Raw genomic sequence first — 16,446 nt, forward strand, 5'->3', positions numbered from 1 at the left:
TCCCCTCCTCACTCAGCCTCCCCCTCCTCGGATCCCGGATCATGTCGCTCCTCGCCCCTCAGCTCCAGTTCAGACCCCACAAGAGTGTATGTGAAATTAAGAATTCCCGCCCCCAAATCTTGCATATCTTGACACTTGTTAGCATTGAATTGCGTTTGCCATTTTATTGCCCGTTCACTCAGTTCGAAGAGATCCCTTCGGAGCTACTAATATTAATACCGTCAACAACAACAAGAACAACAGTAGTAATAAATAGTGGAAAATAATAAATCCATATATTTTAAGAGTGATGACTGCCGCGTAATAACCAAAGTGGCGGCGAGAAGGGATGTGTCTCCATTTCCTCCTCTCCATTTACGCTCCCTGCCGACTCTCAATGCAGCTCTTGCGGCGGGGGGGGGGGGGGGCGCTGTCCACGGTGCTGATGATCGCGGCCAAAGTCTTCATTTGGAGAGGGCGCAATTTGGGTGGGATAATCCTGCACCGTCCCAGGACCAGGATGGGGGAGCCGCGTCTGCACGGACATCCCTGAGAGGTTGGAAAACGTCTCTTCCTCCACACAACCCCCCTTGAGTTGGGCTAGGGGGGGGAGCAGGATTTCAGGAGAGGAGAGCCGCAACTTCTATCGTCACCTCCCGCTGCGCTTGCCCACCCCGTGACACGCTTCTTTGGAAGGAAGTCCCGCGGGATGACCGTGGGACTGGCTTCCGAAGACACAGAAGGAGCAGGATGAGAGCGCTTCAAGTTCGCCAGCCTCTCTTGGTTGGAGCTGCTTAGCGTGGTTGGGGTGTGTGTGTGTGTGTGTAACTTCAAGGGAGGAGAGAACTGCCTCTTCCCCCTCCATCCCACTGAGATTCTCTCCCCCCAGCAAAAAAAATCCCTCCCTTCCCAGCGCCCCCCGCAAGAGCATAAAGGGAGCGTGTCCCGCCGGGCAGTTCAGTGGCTGATCCTTGGGGCGAGTGGTTGCGCTTCCACCCAGCGCGTCTCCTGGACTTCTGCGCTTCTCCCGCCGGGCAGCCTCCCCTCCCCCGGTCCACAGAGGAGGGATCCCCCCTCCAGCCTCCGTCCTCCACTCCCGTTCTCCTCCTCCCCTAGCACGCCGAATAAAAAGCTCCGTCTCCCCCTTCATGGCACCAAGTGCGCCCCATCTGCGCCTTCTCCTCCCGGGGCGGCTGGTCTGGGCGGCCTCCTTCTGCGGGCGGGCCGGGCGGAGGAGACCGAAGACGGTCCGGGGCCGGCCGGCCTGTCCGGGTCTCACTTGCCCACCGAGTCGAAGAGGAGGCGGTTCTGCTCGGCCTGGGCTTGCTGGCTCTGCGCCCGGGAGATCTCCATCATCTGACGGAGGAGGTGGAAAGTCAGGTCGATGGAGAGCGGCGGGTCGCGGCGCTTCAGGCGCTCGGCCAGGCGGCGGCGCAGCGGCTCCCCGTCGGGGCCCCAGCGCGGCAGCGAGCGCACCAGCAGGGCCACCCCGTCGGGCCCCGGAGCCGGCAGCGGGGGCGGAAAGGGCCAGGCGGCGGCAGGGTCCTCCCCCCGGAGCAGGAGCAGCAGCCGCAGCCGCAGGCTCAAGCCGCGCTCGGCGCTGCCGTCGAGGGCCGGCGCTGGCCTGACTCCGAGAGCCGCGTGTGACACCAGCAGGAGCGAGGCCACGAGGATGGGCAGCGGTGCCCGCCTCATGCTGGGGCGGTCCAGGCCTAGAGGGGGAGAGGAACAGAACATCAGGAGAGCCCCGGAGCCGCCGGATCAGGCCCAAGGAGGCCCGTCGGGGCTCGCAGCCGCTTCTCGCAGTGACTGGCCGGAGAGCAGCAGGGCTCAGTCGCAGCGCGCGAGGCAGAGGCTGAAGCAGCCCCGACGCCCACCTGTAGAGCAGCTCTTCAGCCCCCGCCGCCCCGTCCCTCCTCCAGCTCTTCCCCCCTCATGTCCCCCGGGCAAACTCTAGGGCAGAGAAGACTGCGCCCCCACCCACGTCCCTCACCTGCCATCTCTCAGCCGCTCCGGGTGTCCGATGCCAAGAGGGGGCGACACGGGGCAGCCCCGGACCAGGCTCCCTCCGCAGGAAAGAGGCTTTTCTCCGCCTTGGCGTGAGGAGATCTTCCTCTCCTCCTCTTCTTCTTCTCTCTTTCTTTCTCCTTCTTTCCGCCCTGCGACGCCGGGGACTCTCTCCCCACGGTGTCCTTGCCAAGCCGGGAAGAAGGGTGCGCGGAGCCGCGGGAGGAATCTTTATATAGAGCAGGCCGGGAGATCCATTGACGTCAGCTCGGGACATGGACTGATTGCCGATGGAGCGGGCGGCGGCGGCCCCCGAAGGACCCTCCTGGGACCGGGCGGAGGAGAAGGAGTCGTGGCTCCCCCTGCGCGGCGCCCTCGCCCCCGCCGCGATTCTCGCCGCTTCTGCAGCTGAGTCCCAAGGCTGCGCCTCTGGACGTCTGTCCTGAACTCCACGGCACTCGCCCCCCCCGCTCCCCGCTTGGCCGCCTCGCGCCCCCCGGTTATCCGGGCTGCATGACTCTGTCGGAGGGGCTGCGCCGACTGAGAGCGATAGACTGGAGAGGAGGGGCTGTGGGTGCGGGACAGCGAGACTCCCCCCGCCCCAGTAAAACCACAGAATGAATGAATTCTGGAGTTGGAAGGGACCCCGAGGGTCATCTAGTCCAACCCTGGCAGCCCTGTTCAGGGAAGTTTTTAATATGTGACATTTTAGTGTAGCTTTCATCTTTGTTGGAAGCCGCCCAGAGTGGCTGGGGAAACCCAGCCAGATGGGCGGGGTACAAATAATAAATTATTATTATTATTATTATTATTATTATTATTATTATTATTATTATTATTACCCCCTGCTATGCAGGAATCAGTTAAAGAATCACTGACAAGTGACTCGGAGAATCGTAGAACTGAATAGTTGCAGGGGACCCCGAGGGTCATCTAGCCCAACCCCGTCGAATGCAGGAAGGTGATGACTGGATGGAGTTCGGGCTGGAGCATCTGGGGAGCAGAATCAAGGCCGCGGGGTTTGTTTCTAGTCCACCGCGCCTCCCCGAACACAAGGGTAAGAAAGCTGAAACTGCAGGCGGCACACTGAACCTTCAGACGCCACAGAAGTCGTAGGCCCTTTCCCTAAGGAACCTGGTCCTCGGGCAGGGTGGTGGGGCACGCGCGAGGATGGAGGGGGAGTAGCACCTAGCAGTCAGCGCCTTCAAGGGAGGGTTCCGGGGGATTTATTCCCAGCTGGCCACTTGGAGGGGGTTTCTGCCCTCGATGCAATATCTAATTTACTTTAGTTATTAATTTTAAAAGAAAACAACATAGCTGAAGAGGAGGACCATTTCGTCGCATCTCCGCGTTCCCTCACTAGGTGCCCTTAGGAGGGTGAGATTCTGAACTGTTGCTTCAGGCTCAAGCACTCAGAGACCAAGAGGAGATCCAGACCTGGGCTGCGGGAAACCCCAAAGAGAGGCTGTCAAAACTGGGGTCAAGGCTAGACGGACAAATCCCCGCAGGGCAGAGCCAGGAAGCAGAGGCCGGCAGCCGAGCGGACCCAAGACACTGGCCTTCCGCCGCTGTCACGGTGGAGGGGGCAAGATGAGCGCTTGCTGCGGAGGAAGCTGTGGTTTGGGAGAACTTCCGTCTCCCCCCTCAGGCGAAATCGCCTCACAGGGCACAGACTGCCTTCCATGTCCGCCGGGGAGAGACATGGCCACAGGCTCAGGAACAGGGGCTTCAGCTGGTTGGGCTAGATGACCCTTTGAGGTCCCGGCAACTCTACAATTCGAAAATTCTAAGCCGCCGAATTCGGCCGGGAGCAGCCGCTGTCCGCGGTGCTGAACAGGCGCGACCGTGACCGCTCTCCCTGCCTCTGTCCATCCAGCCTCCGGGTCTGGAGACGCGCCTCGCTCCCCCAGAGCGCAGCCCCGAGCGGTTGTCCTCTGCTATCCCGACTCCTCTTTGCGGGGATGTTGCCCAAACTGGCGCCCGCGAGCCCTTCCGCCCAGTGCGCTCGGGCTCCCCAACCATCATTCCTATAGCCATTGAGGTCTCCCTCGAGGCCAGGGGCTGGGTTAAGCGAGGGGGTCAGGCAGGGGTCCTGCTTCCCGACCTCCACAGCGGAAGGAGTGCGCATAGTGGCCGGGAAAGGCCTTGGCTGGGGGGGGGGGGAGAAGCAGATGCTCGGAGTGCAGAAGGGCCCAGGTTCAATCTTTGCGTCCTCAGGTGAGGCTGGCAAAGACTTTGGAGACCCTGGAGAGCCTCTGCCGGTGGAAGCGGACTGTCTGGGGACAGAGGGGTCGCTCCGAAATGCCCTTTGCCTCCCCGTGGGGTTTCCGGGTCCGGGGTTTCGGGAAGGGCTCGCTAGGCTGCCACGGAAGGCTCGGCCCGGCTAAGCTCACCGCGAGGCCTGCGAGCGCCTTTCTTCCCCCAGCCTCTTAGTGCGGCAGCCTCTTCCTCGCCTCGCAGCCGGACCCCCCCGCCCCCCCTGACCTCATCCAAGTGCCTTTTAATTGAGTATTATTAGGGCTCCCGCTTCTGGAATGGGGGAAGGCAGACTTTTGAGGCGGGGGTGCCCCTATAGGACAGGTCCTTTGCAAATCGTGAGCCACGATGGGAAGCGGGACTCTGCGTGGCTCTCCAGGGAGGAAAGGCCCGAGGGGAGCTCACTTGCGCTTCAGAGAACTGGGTCTGGGGGTCTCATGGCCAAGGAAGGATGGGGCCAGCGCAGGCTTGGGCCGCAGCGGGACTCGGAGCTGGAAGGGGGTGCTGCAGTCCTTCTTGGGGTGTCCCTCCCCAACTACGTCTGCCTTGCTGGGCCAGAGAGCGCCTGGAGGCTCGGGCTGACCGACAGGTCTATTTTCGGCCATGGCACTGCCCGCCCCCGCGCCCACCTTATGGCCCAGCCGAGTGGAGAGCCGGCCCTGCGCCTGAAGCCCCGCTGGCCGGGGAAGGGGTCCGGCCTCTGCGTCGCCTGGAGCTGAGGCTGCCTCGCTCGCGAGGGAAGACGGCGCGGGGCTCAGCTGGCGCGCTCGGCCGCCGGGAGACAAAGCAAACAGCCGCCGGCAATTGCCTGGCCTCTCGGCAAACACGCGCCGGGCAGGAGGCGAGCGAGAAAGACCGGCCCGGAGGGAGGAGGCCGCGTCCCGCCATCGCAGGCAGGAGCCGAGGGAGCGGGCGGCGCAGGCTCGGCCCTCGGAGCCGCCCTGACACCTTCGCCGGGCCGGACTCCTTGAGTCCTTTTGCAGATGCCCCATTCCACCTTCCCCGAAAGGCAGCAGTGGTTTAGGCGCTTGCAAGCGCACTAGCGCAGGGGCACCTGTCATGTCCAGCACCCCCTCGCACCCGAAGGTAGACCCCTCCATTTAGCCACGGATAGACATTTCCGCCCCTTTGCCTATTCCCCTTTCAAAGCCACCTTTGCCTGCTCCTCACTTCCTCTGGGGGCCACACAAACACCCTCCCTGTAGATCCTGCCCCGCACTTTGTCCACCTTTTCATCCAGAGGCTGAGTCGCACCTCCTGGGCTTGAGAGACCTTCACCCCGAGACTCAAGCTGAGTCCGTGTGCCCACATCAAAGACAGAAGACGCTGTTTTTCACAATGGATTTATTCGGCTCAATAGCCTCCTTCACAGGAAGGTCAGGGAAAGCCACAAAGGGGGCCCTTGCAGTCTGTCACAGTGGTCAGCCAGATGCCCTCCCTTGCTTCCCTTCCCTAACAACCAGGATTGAGGTAGACTGTCCCTGCACATGGAAGCTCCATGCAGCCATCCCAAAATGGCCCCCAATAGAACTTTCTCCTTCATACAGTTGCTGAATACTTTTTGGAAGTCATGTAAAGTGATGAGTGCAGATAAAAGCCTGGTCACTCCCAGGCTGTCCCCTCACTTGACACAAGTGGCTGCCATGCATTCTGCCAGGGGAAAGAGCCAAGAGATGGGCTAGAAGATCATGGGTAGGCAAACTAAGGTCCGGGGGCCGGATCCAGCCCAATTGCCTTCTCAATCTGGCCCACGGACGGTCTGGGAATCAGTGTGTTTTTACATGAGTAGAATGTGTCCTTTTATTTAAAATGCATCTCTGGGTGATTTGTGGGGCCTGCCTGGTGTTTTTACATGAGTAGAATGTGTGCTTTTATTTAAAATGCATCTCTAGGTTATTTGTGGGGCATAGGAATTCGTTTCCCCCCCCCCAAAGTACATTCCGGCCTCCCACAAGGTCTGAGGGACAGTGGACCGGCCCCCTGCGGAAAGTTTGCTGACCCCAGGGCTAGAGTCTGCCTGTTTCTCCCCACTGTGCTCTAACAAAGGAGGCAAGTGAGGAGCTTCCAGTGGGGCGCAGGGGTCACAGCACCCCTGGGGCCTCCCAATGACACAGAATGACGCCTCGACCCTCATGTGGGGCTGGGGCTGCTTTCGCCAGTCTGGGAGCCGGGTGCTGAGGCAGAGGGGGCTTCCCTTGCCAGAGACCATCCAAAACAGACACAGTAAGGAGCTCCAGGCAATACGGCCCACTGGGGGTGAACCTGTGGCTCCCACCAACCCTGACAACTGGGCCAGGCAGCCGCTGGGAGCAACTGGGGCCTGGAGCCCAACCATATCTCAGGGCTTCTCTCTGCCATTGGGGGGGGCAGTATTGGGGAGGAGGTGCATGGAGCAGCCTGGCCTCCTGGTTGTGGGGCAGGCGGGTGCACAGGGCCCAGATTGCCAGACAGGCCATAGTGGATGACAAGAGTCGGGTGCAGAGGGGCTGGAGTCAGGATGAGTCTCCTCCACCGGTCACAGCTGGTTGGCCTTCCAGGAGAGATAGGCGTTCCAGACAATGGCAACACACTGGACCACGGCCAGCCTGGGGGGCAGAGAAAGAGCTGAGGGGCAGCGACTCTGCCAAGGGGGGCGGATCCTGCAAGCAGGAAAAGGAGGTCTTACCTGTAGTTCAGGGGGACGAAGTAGAAGTTGGCCACTTGCACAGCCGGCCAGATCTGAAAGGGAGAGGGAGCGAGAGATGCGCCACTGGGGAAGCAGCGTGGCCGCCAAGCGCAGGGCCCCAGGAAGACCCCTCCCCAAACCCCCAGGCCCAAGCCTCTCAGTGCCACCAGGGGAAGGGGAGCTGTGATTCCTGCGTGACAATTGGGGGCCCATCCAACTCTACAATTCTGTGATGTGCTGAGCTTGGAGCTGCCAGGGAGATGCTGCTGACCGATTGACCAGGCGATCCTGTGGAGCCTCTGGAAGGGCAGCCAAGGAGCCCCCTTTGCCAGGCAGGGCTGGGGGGGGGGAGGCGGATGGCAGGCGGCACAGGGAGGCAGGTCCTGCCAGGGGGCAGCCGGAGGACTCACGTAATAGTTGGTGATCAGGGCATCCGTGTAGTCCTGCAACACAGAGAGGAGGGGGTTGAGTGCTGGCTGGTTTGCAGGCCCCCCCGCCATGGCTCAGTCAACCCCACCCCTGCCGAGAGGGACTTCTCCATGCCAGGCACCTCCGGGAGACTTCTGGGGAGGCCCAGAGCCAGGGAGCGTCTCCAGAAGTTTATCCCAGACTCCTCTCTCTCAGACAGAAACAGGCTGCCCTCCTTGCGCTTTGGCCTTTGAGTTTATCCTGTGAACTGCCCTGAGATCTTGTGATCAAGGGTGGAATATAAATCTAACAAAGAATAACAATAACAATGTTGTTGGTCTTCCTTTCATATACTTCACCTCACCCCCCCTCTTAGAAAACAACCCCCATTCCTTCCAAGACTTCCCTCCTCCCAAGTCACCTTCACAGCACTCCATGGAGGGGTCATTTATTATTATTATTAATTGAATTTATAAACCGCCCTATACTCGGAGGTCTCAGGGCGCTTCCAACCGGCCCACCTCCCTGAGGGACACGGGGGGGGGGTCCCCCTTTGCAAAGGCTCAGCCACTCCCACCCCTGCCCTTGGGGCGCCTGAAGCCAGCTGGGGCTCGGTCCTGGAAAAGTCCTGGTGGGGTTGGGGGAGCAGAAACCCTTCTGGTCCAGGGAAGCCCACCATGGCCCCCCCTCTATACTTCTGGCCCATGGGACCCCCAATTTTCTACTCCTAAGTGGGGGTCAGGAAAAGGCAGAGGGGTGCTGGTGCGTTAGCCCCCCTCCCCCAAGGATCCTGCTTGGCTCTCTCCACCCCCTCCCTCTCCCTCTTGGTGGCACATCCAGCTCCTCAGGAGGGGGGGGGTCACTGTGACATTTATCCTCCTGTGACTCATCTCTGGTGAGTAAAGCAGCCGAGTCTTTCAGTCCACAGTAAGATGAGATGGGAAGAAAAGGCTCTTGAAAGAGGCGGGGAGGGGGCTGTGCGTGTGTCAGGCGGGCCAGATCCCTGCACCAGGCTGTCCAGGTGACGCGAGAGACATTGGCAGGGGTCACGCAGGGCCCTCGCAGGACGGGAGGCGGCAGAATGGCAGCCGGGGGGGCAGATGCTGCAGCTCAAAGGGCAGAGGGGCTGGAGGGATGGGCAGGGGCCTCTGTGGCAGGCCAGGACATCGGAGGGGGAGCAGGGCCAGAGCAAAGGGGACGGCCCCCTTGTCCAGTGGCCCCTCTCCCCCCACCAGGCGAGGGCTCTCGCACTCAGATCCTGCTTGGCGGCTTCCCTTGGGGGCACCTGGCCGGCGACTGTGAGAAAAGGAGGCTGCCCCAGAAGGGCCACTGGCCTCATCCAGCAGGGGAAGGGCACAGCAGGGCGTCAGCTTCCCTCTCCTTTGGCCATGAGGACTAGCAGCTTTATCCTGGAGGAGTTTCCCTTATCTAAGAGCCATCCAAATGGGTGGCCATCGCTGCCCCTTGTGGAAGGGAGTTCCGCTGCTTAACTAAGTGTTCTTGGGCCAAGAAGTCCTTCCTTTTGTCAGACCTGGATCCAGCCATGGAAGACGTCCCAAAACGCCTCTCCGAAGGCGGAATGGAAACCTCCGAGGAAGAACTCTCTGGCAGAGCAATTGTCTACAAGCACAGAGGCAGAGGGACGCCCCAATACTGGCAGCATCAAGGGGGGAAATCATGGATTCTTCATTGCAGTGGGGGAGGGCATGTTAGATGACCGGCGGGTCCCTTGCAACTCTGCCGCTCCAGAGATGGCCACCCCCCTTCCCTGCCAGCTGCCCTGCGGCCAACTCACCCGCTTGATCTTGTCCCAGTTCTCCTCCAGGGACAGGCCGTTGAGCGCTCCTGCCACAGCCAGGAAAGAGCCCAGGAAGCAGGGGGCAAAGCCGGCCTGTGGGAGAGGAGGAAGGTGAGGGGATCCCTGGGGAGAAGGTGGAGACCTCAACCAAGGAGCTGGGAAGGAGGAAGAGCTCCCTGGCCCCCCAGGAGGCCCCCTCCCCACCCGCCCCTGTGCAGCTGACGGAGAGAGGGGCCAAACCAAGCATCAGAACAAGTCGTCCTGGGGGCTGGAGCAGGGAGAGGAGATATGGCAGCTGTCTTCGAACGCCCAAAGAAGCCGCCAGCTTGCTTTCTGCTGCTCCTCCAGAGGGGAGGACCCAAAGCAACGGATTTAAATGCAAGAAAGGAGATGAACCACTAGGGAAAGCTTTGCTGTTTGACGGTGGAACAGAGACCCCTGTGAGGTGGTGGACTCTCCTTCCGGGGAGGTTTCTGAATTGAGGTCGGATGCCCGCCTGCCAGGGATTCCTTAGCTGTGGAAGAGGAGCCCGCAAAGTCCTGGCCGGCCGGTTGGCTTGGGGACCCCACGGAGAAAGGCCCCTGACCTGATCCAGCAGCATCTTCTGGAACGCAGCCACCCTGGTGGTGCCGGGCACCAGACGGTCAAGGACGTGGTACCAGCCTCCAATGACCGGGCCCTGCAGGGGAGAGGGGCAGTCCGGGGTCACAGCACAGCAACTGAGGCAGAGCCTCCCCCTACAGCCACAGAGGACCAGGGAGACCCAGGCCTGCCAGGTCAAGGCGCCCCCCCGGCCCAGCCCCCTTGGGGAAGCAGTCTCCCCAGGAGCCAAGAGGAACGTCTCCCAGCCCGGAGGCCCTTCTGGCTTGGTGCTCCTGTGCCCCCAGTTCTCACCCCCCCACACACCCACTTTGCCCAGGCTCACCACAAAGCAGAAACCGATGGCCATCATCTTCAGGGTCCGCCGGCTGCTGTGTCCAGCCAGCCCCCTCCTCTCCACTGCCTGCTGGGAAATCACATCTCCCACGCCCACCAGGGTCCCTGTGCAAAAGCAACATCATCTCGTGGGTGGGGTGCAATGTCTGCCCAGCCCCAGAGGACAAGTCAAATGACTCACTCCTGGCTTGAGCCAAAGCACAGTTGGCTCCTGGTTGCCTTGAAGATCCGGATTGAAAACTGGAATTAAACCTGAGTGTTTTGATCCTGGTTGGCAAGGCCAGCTCAGACCCCAGTTTGCCAGCCTGAAGGCGGCTCTGAGCTCGTTTGCTCCAGGCAGAAAAGGAGGGAGGGCCGTGCATGACCCCCCCCCCCGAGCCGAACCATGTTTGGCGTTACGGCTGAGCCAGCCGCACGGGATCTCGTGGCTCAGGGGCTGCAGTTCTCGCCAGATGGAAACTCTTCAGGCTCAGCTGTGCGGACGCTCCTCACGTGGAAAACCTCATGTACACACAAAACAATGTATTTCTTTCCTAAAATTCATACACCGCTTGATGGGGGAGGGTCCCTCAAAGTGGTTTACAAAAAGATAAAAATTTGGGTGGTCATCAGTCAGGGATGTTTTAGTTGTGATCACTGTGTTGCAGAGGGTTGGACTAGATGACTCTCAGGGTCCCTTCCAACTCCACAATTTATGATGCTGCCTAGAGAAGCAACCAGTAGTGACGTATGGAAGTGGGAGCTGGACCATCAAGAAGGCTGATCGCCGAAGAACGGATGCCTTTGAATTCTGGTGCTGGAGGAGACTCTGGAGAGTCCCATGGACTGCAAGAAGATCAAACCTCTCCATTCTGAAGGAAATCAGCCCTGAGTGCTCACTGGAAGGACAGATCCTGAAGCTGAGGCTCCAAGACTTTGGCCACCTCAGGAGAAGAGAAGACTCCCTGGAAAAGACCCTAATGTTGGGAAAGATGGAGGGCACAAGGAGAAGGGGACGGCAGAGGACGAGATGGTGGGACAGTGTTCTCGAAGCTACTAGCATGAGTTTGAACAACCTGCGGGAGGCAGTAGAAGACAGAAGTGCCTGGCGTGCTCTGGTCCAGGGGGTCACAAAGAGTTGGACACGACTAAATGACTAAACAACAAAAATAGAAGCAAACTATAGACTGCTGGGTTGGAAGGAGAAGGAAAGGGGGTGCAGGGCTGCCTCCATTTCTGCCAAGCCACATCTTCCCCAGCCCAGGCCTGGCGTTTTCTGGTCTCTGGCCAAGGGGGCAGAGCCTCTGAGCCACTGCCTCCCCAAAAGTCCCTGCCAGCTATCTGTTGACGTCAAGCCTCCCTCCTTGGAGTGGATCCAGGGAGCTGGCAAAGGGAGAAGACACAGCCCTGTGCCCAGAAGAAGAGAAGCTGCCTCTCTTCCCCCAGAGAGGGGAGACGGAAGGGGGCCATGGCCAAGCGAGGGAGGGGGCTCAGCCACAGCCTGCAAGCCAGGGTCTCCAGAGCAGCACAGCTGCCTCCCTTTCCTCTGCATGCTCTGACCTCCAGGTCCCAAGGAGGGTGGGGCTCCCCTTCCTGGGAGGTTTTTACACAGACTCTGCGATTCCTGCACTGAAGGGGGTTAGACTGGATGGGCTTTGGGGGTCCCTTCCAATTCTACCATTCTAAGAATCTGCCAGAAATGCCAAATGTGCCCCCTGTCTCAGTGACTGCTCTGCCCCCCAGCTATTTAACAGCCCCTGGCAGGAAGGCAAAAGAAAAGGAGTTGGGAAAGGGAAATCCAACGAGATGGCAAAGCGGAATGAACATCAAGATTTCACTCCGGCCTTGAGCATGAAATTGGGGCCCTGCAAAAGTATGCGCCAGCCCCATGACTGGAAGACGCCCCCCACAGAGGGTCACAGAACGCCCCCTTCCTGAAGAACACCAGAGTCCCCAGGAAACAGGGATGTTCCAGATCTGCAGCGGAGGAGGAGGAAGAAGAGGCGAGTTTCTGTGAATCTGAAGGTTTGAAAGGAAGCAGCACACAGAACTGAGTTGGGCTCAGGTCATGCTCTGGGCAAGGGGGGGCTGTCATTCATTTGGGGGCACCTGGCTGGTCACTGTGAGAACAGGACATTTGGCTCTTCTCATGCAAGGGCCCCTTCCCAAACTAGTCCCAATGCCTGCTATCTAATGCCTCCCCCCTCCCTGCCCTTGCCTGTGCAGACTTTCCTTGGGGGGGATATTCAGCCCCCGAGAGACAGGGACCCCCCCCCCTGTGTCTGTGATGCCGTGTCAGAAACAGTGTGGTGTTGGCTCCGCTTCTCCACTTGCTCATTGACAAACTCACAGCTTCTGTCACCAAAGGCTCCCTCCCAGCTCCATTCATTCATTCATTCATTCACTCACCCAGATTGGCGGGAAGGAGAGAGGTGGCACCTGTATGACGCAGCTGGCAGCCGGGCCAAGTGTAATGGGATGAGAGTCGCTCTTTGCCAGCCGCACCACAGAGATTGACGACTCCCCGGGCGATGACTTCACCCGCAAGGAGCCTTGGGAGGCTGCCAGCGCCACTCAGTGGCCACTCCCCGCCCCCACCACACACAGCAGGCGGGCAGTTCCATGGCACCTGGTGGAAGGATGGACGGCCCCCCCCCAGGAGAAGTGAAGCAGGGGGAGGAGCTAAGAGAAGCCCTGCTGGATCTAGGCCAAGGCCCACCCTTTCATTTTATATTTCAGACTTTCTTTTTTATATATTTCAATAATTTTACAATCATTTTAACATTTCAAAACTTGACTTCCTTCCCCCTCTTTCTGTGGCTCCTTAAATTTATTTTTAACATCTTCCGCACATCCAAATTAACTTAACTTGCTCATTTATTCACGTATTTTAAATATATACTCTTATAAAACTGCAGGTTATTACAATAAACCTGTAAATGTTCCTATCTGTTTACAGTTTGTAAATATTCCCTAAACCATTTCCATTCTTTTACAAAAAGTTTTCTATCTTGATTTCTTATTTTTCAAGTACGTTTTGCCATGTCTGCATATTCCATAAGCTTTTGTATCCACTCGTCTTTTGCTGGGACTTCTTCTAGGCCAAGGCTCCACCTGGTCCAGCATCCTGTTCCCCCCACCCTGCAGCCGCCAGCCAGGTGCCCCAATGGGAAGCCCCCCAAAAGGGCAGAAGCAAGAGAGCAGCAACTCTCCCCACCTGCAAGGCCTGGCAACCCATATCAAAAATGTTAGAACTTAAGAACCCAATTAAAAGCTATGTTAAAGCTCTGGTTTTCCCAGTAGTGATGTATGGAAGTGAGAGCTGGACCATCTAGAAGGCTAATTGCCAAAGAATGGATGCTTTTGAATTCTGGTGCTGGAGGAGACTCTGGAGAGTCCCATGGACTGCAAGAAGATCAAACCTCTCCATTCTGAAGGAAATCAGCCCTGAGTGCTCCCTGGAAGGACAGATCCTGAAGCTGAGGCTCCAAGACTTTGGCCACCTCAAGAGAAGAGAAGACTCCCTGGAAAAGACCCTGATGTTGGGAAAGATGGAGGGCACAAGGAGAAGGGGTCGACAGGATGACATGGTTGGACAGTGTTCTCGAAGCTACAAACATGAGTCTGACCATACTGGGGGAGGCAGTGGAAGACAGGAGTGCCTGGTGTGCTCTGGTCCAGGGGGCCACGAAGAGGCGGACACCACTAAACAACTAAATAACAACAAGAAAAACCCGATAAGCAGCAACTGGATCAGGCCAGTGGCCCCTCTAGCCCAGCATCCTGTTCTCACAGAGGTGAGTCAGATGCCTGTGGGAACCCTGCAAGCAGGATCTGAGCACAAGAGCAACTCTCCCTTCTTGCGGTTCCCAGCAATATTCAGATATTCAGAAGCATTGCTGCCATCATGGCTAATATCCTTCCATAGCCCCACCCCCCATGAATTTGTCTCATCCTCTTTTAAAGCCATCCAGGTTGGTGGCCAGGAGCTGGGGAGTCCGGGGTGGGGAGGACTGCTGCTTCAGAACTTGTTTGGGACACAGAATCCAGAGCGGCAGCTGCTGCAGGGAGGGTCCGGCCCCAGTCCAGGCAGAGGGTGCTATCCTGGCTGCACAAGGGGACTCAGCCCTGCTAAGGTGCCAGGCGGGTCTTCCTTGGGTCTTCAGGTAAAGGCAAAGTTCCTCCCCCCACCCTAGCTACAGCTAGGCAGGCTTGTCACACTTACAGTCACATACAACGTTCCACCACCTTTGCTGTGGGGCAGGTATGAAGACCTGCAGGTGGCGTTGGCTTTTGGACAGCGCTTTTTGATTTTTAAGGGCACTTATAAGCCGCAAACTCATAAAATCTAGCAGTCTACACTAAAATCATTTTTGAAAACCATAAAAATGCAGAGCAATGACCAAGAGGGAATCAAATGAATTATCTAAAAGCACTTGGCAAAGCAAAAACATTTTCATCAGGCGGCCAAACGTCGGCACTGTGGGTACCCGTCTGATTTCAAGAGAAACAGAATTCCTATTTCACGGAGCCTGCGTGCAAAAGGCATTTGCTTGCGGATGAACTTGAAGGATATAAGCCGACTGTGAGGCACCCCAGGGCAGGACCCAAGGATGCTCCCATCTGGGCTTGGTCTCTGGCTGCTGACCCCTGTGATGGTGGACTGAAGGACCCCACTTCTTTAGCTCCTGACTGGGGGTGGGGTCCTCCCACCTGGGAAGAGTTGGGCAGCCCAACGTCCTTCAGGCAGGGGGCCGGCTAGTCAGAGCCATCTGCGGCCCCCCAACATTTCAGCACAGCTCCCTGCACCACCCATTCTCCAGGAGGCAGTCCAGCTGGGGGTCAAACAGCGGGCTTGTGACCCCCACTCAGCCACTGGGGGACTAGTCTACCTCACAGGGTTGTGGTGAAGATGGAGACTGGGCTGGATGAATCCCTAACCGGAATTAAGATTGCCGGAAGAAATATCAATAACCTCAGATATGCAGATGACACAACCTTGATGGCAGAGAGTGAGGAAGAATTAAAGAACCTTTTAATGAGGGTGAAAGAGGAGAGTGCAAAATATGGTCTGAAGCTCAACATCAAAAAAAAGAAAAAAAGAAAAACGAAGATCGTGGCCACTGGGCCCATCACCTCCTGGCAAATAGAAGGGGAAGAAATGGAGGCAGTGAGAGATTTTACCTTCTTGGGCTCCATGATCACTGCAGATGGTGACAGCAGTCACAAAATTAAAAGACCCCTGCTTCTTGGGAGAAAAGCAATGACAAACCTAGACAGCATCTTCAAAAGCAGAGACATCATCTTGCCAACAAAGGTCCGTATAGTTAAAGCTCTGGTTTAGTTATCTGTAAAAGGTCCGTATAGTTAAAGCTCTGGTTTTCCCAGTAGTGATGTATGGAAGTGAGAGCTGGACCATTAAGAAGGCTGATCGCCGAAGAATTGATGCTTTTGAATTCTGGTGCTGGAGGAGACTCTTGAGAGTCCCATGGCCTGCAAGAAGATCCAACCTCTCCATTCTGGAGGAAATCAGCCCTGAGTGCTCACTGGAAGGACAGATCCTGAAGCTGAGGCTCTAGTACTTTGGCCACCTCATGAGAAGAGAAGACTCCCTGGAAAAGACCCTGATGTTGGGAAAGATGGAGGGCACAAGGAGAAGGGGACGGCAGAGGACGAGATGGTGGGACAGTGCTCTGGAAGCTACCAGCATGAGTTTGACCAAACTGGGGGAGGCAGTGGAAGACAGGAGGGCCTGGCGTGCTCTGGTCCAGGGGGTCAATGAAGAGGCGGGCACGAATAGACTAAACAACAACAAGAAGACATGCACAGGCTTCTTTGAGGCGGGAACAAATGCAACGAGGAGAGGACGCTTGAAATCCCAAGGCACCTGCTTCCCCTTTCCTGGAAATGAGATTCCTGCCCCGGAGCCCTCCCCGCCCCGGCCAGGGAGAGCCAAGGAGCGCCGGCGCAGCCACGCCGGGATGAATCCGGAGCAGGGGCGCGGCCTCCCTCTTACCGGCGGTGCCGATCTGCACCTTCCACGGGTGCCGGGCCATCAGTCTCTGGTAGCCTCTCCACAGGGCCGCCATGCCGCCTCCGGCGCGGCGAGGGGACACGAGCGCCCGCGGAGAACCGGAGCCGAAAGCGACTCCACGTGCCGCCAAAGGGACTTCCGGCGCCCGGAGATGACGTGGCAGGCGCCTCCGAAACCGCGCACGCCTATTGGCAGGGAGGGAGGCGCCGAAGGATCACGTGGGGGGCGTGTCATAGACAACGGGTAGAGGTGCGCGCGGGAGTCCGCTGCCTCCTCTTTCGAGAAAGAAGAAAGCATGGCGGGTCCGGAGCTGCGCGGGGAGATGGAGGGGGGTTGAGTCGTGTCCGCCTCTTCGTGACCCCCTGGACCAGAGCACGCCAGGCC

General features: G+C 58.3%; 2 protein-coding genes across 2 annotated transcripts; both read right to left on the reverse strand.

The window, feature by feature from the left end:
* Nucleotides 1–1,072: 1,072 nt before the first annotated feature.
* UCN (urocortin) lies at nucleotides 1,073–2,042 on the reverse strand. Its single transcript, XM_081904533.1, has 2 exons — nucleotides 1,973–2,042; nucleotides 1,073–1,691 (listed from the first exon to the last, which is right to left on the reverse strand). The coding sequence occupies exons 1-2, from the start codon at nucleotides 1,977–1,979 to the stop codon at nucleotides 1,255–1,257; spliced, it is 444 nt and encodes a 147-aa protein (XP_081760659.1). The 5' UTR covers nucleotides 1,980–2,042; the 3' UTR covers nucleotides 1,073–1,254.
* A 4,129-nt stretch (nucleotides 2,043–6,171) lies between these two features.
* Nucleotides 6,172–16,191, reverse strand: MPV17 (mitochondrial inner membrane protein MPV17). Its single transcript, XM_081905273.1, has 7 exons — nucleotides 16,045–16,191; nucleotides 10,039–10,154; nucleotides 9,700–9,792; nucleotides 9,111–9,206; nucleotides 7,318–7,350; nucleotides 6,908–6,960; nucleotides 6,172–6,827 (listed from the first exon to the last, which is right to left on the reverse strand). The coding sequence occupies exons 1-7, from the start codon at nucleotides 16,115–16,117 to the stop codon at nucleotides 6,758–6,760; spliced, it is 534 nt and encodes a 177-aa protein (XP_081761399.1). The 5' UTR covers nucleotides 16,118–16,191; the 3' UTR covers nucleotides 6,172–6,757.
* Nucleotides 16,192–16,446: the final 255 nt, after the last annotated feature.

The sequence above is a fragment of the Podarcis melisellensis genome (genome assembly GCF_964234715.1).
Source record: "Podarcis melisellensis genome assembly, chromosome: 3".
Lineage (NCBI taxonomy): Eukaryota > Metazoa > Chordata > Lepidosauria > Squamata > Lacertidae > Podarcis > Podarcis melisellensis.

Coding starts and splice junctions, on each gene's coding strand:
- MPV17 (XM_081905273.1), bottom strand. CDS start 16,117: ATGGCGGCCCTGTGGAGAGGCTACCAGAGACTGATGGCCCGGCACCCG. Junction 10,155..16,044: donor GGTGCAGATCGGCACCGCCG/GTAAGAGGGAGG, acceptor GCTTTTGCACAG/GGACCCTGGTGGGCGTGGGA. Junction 7,351..9,110: donor ACTGGGACAAGATCAAGCGG/GTGAGTTGGCCG, acceptor TCTGTGTTGCAG/GACTACACGGATGCCCTGAT.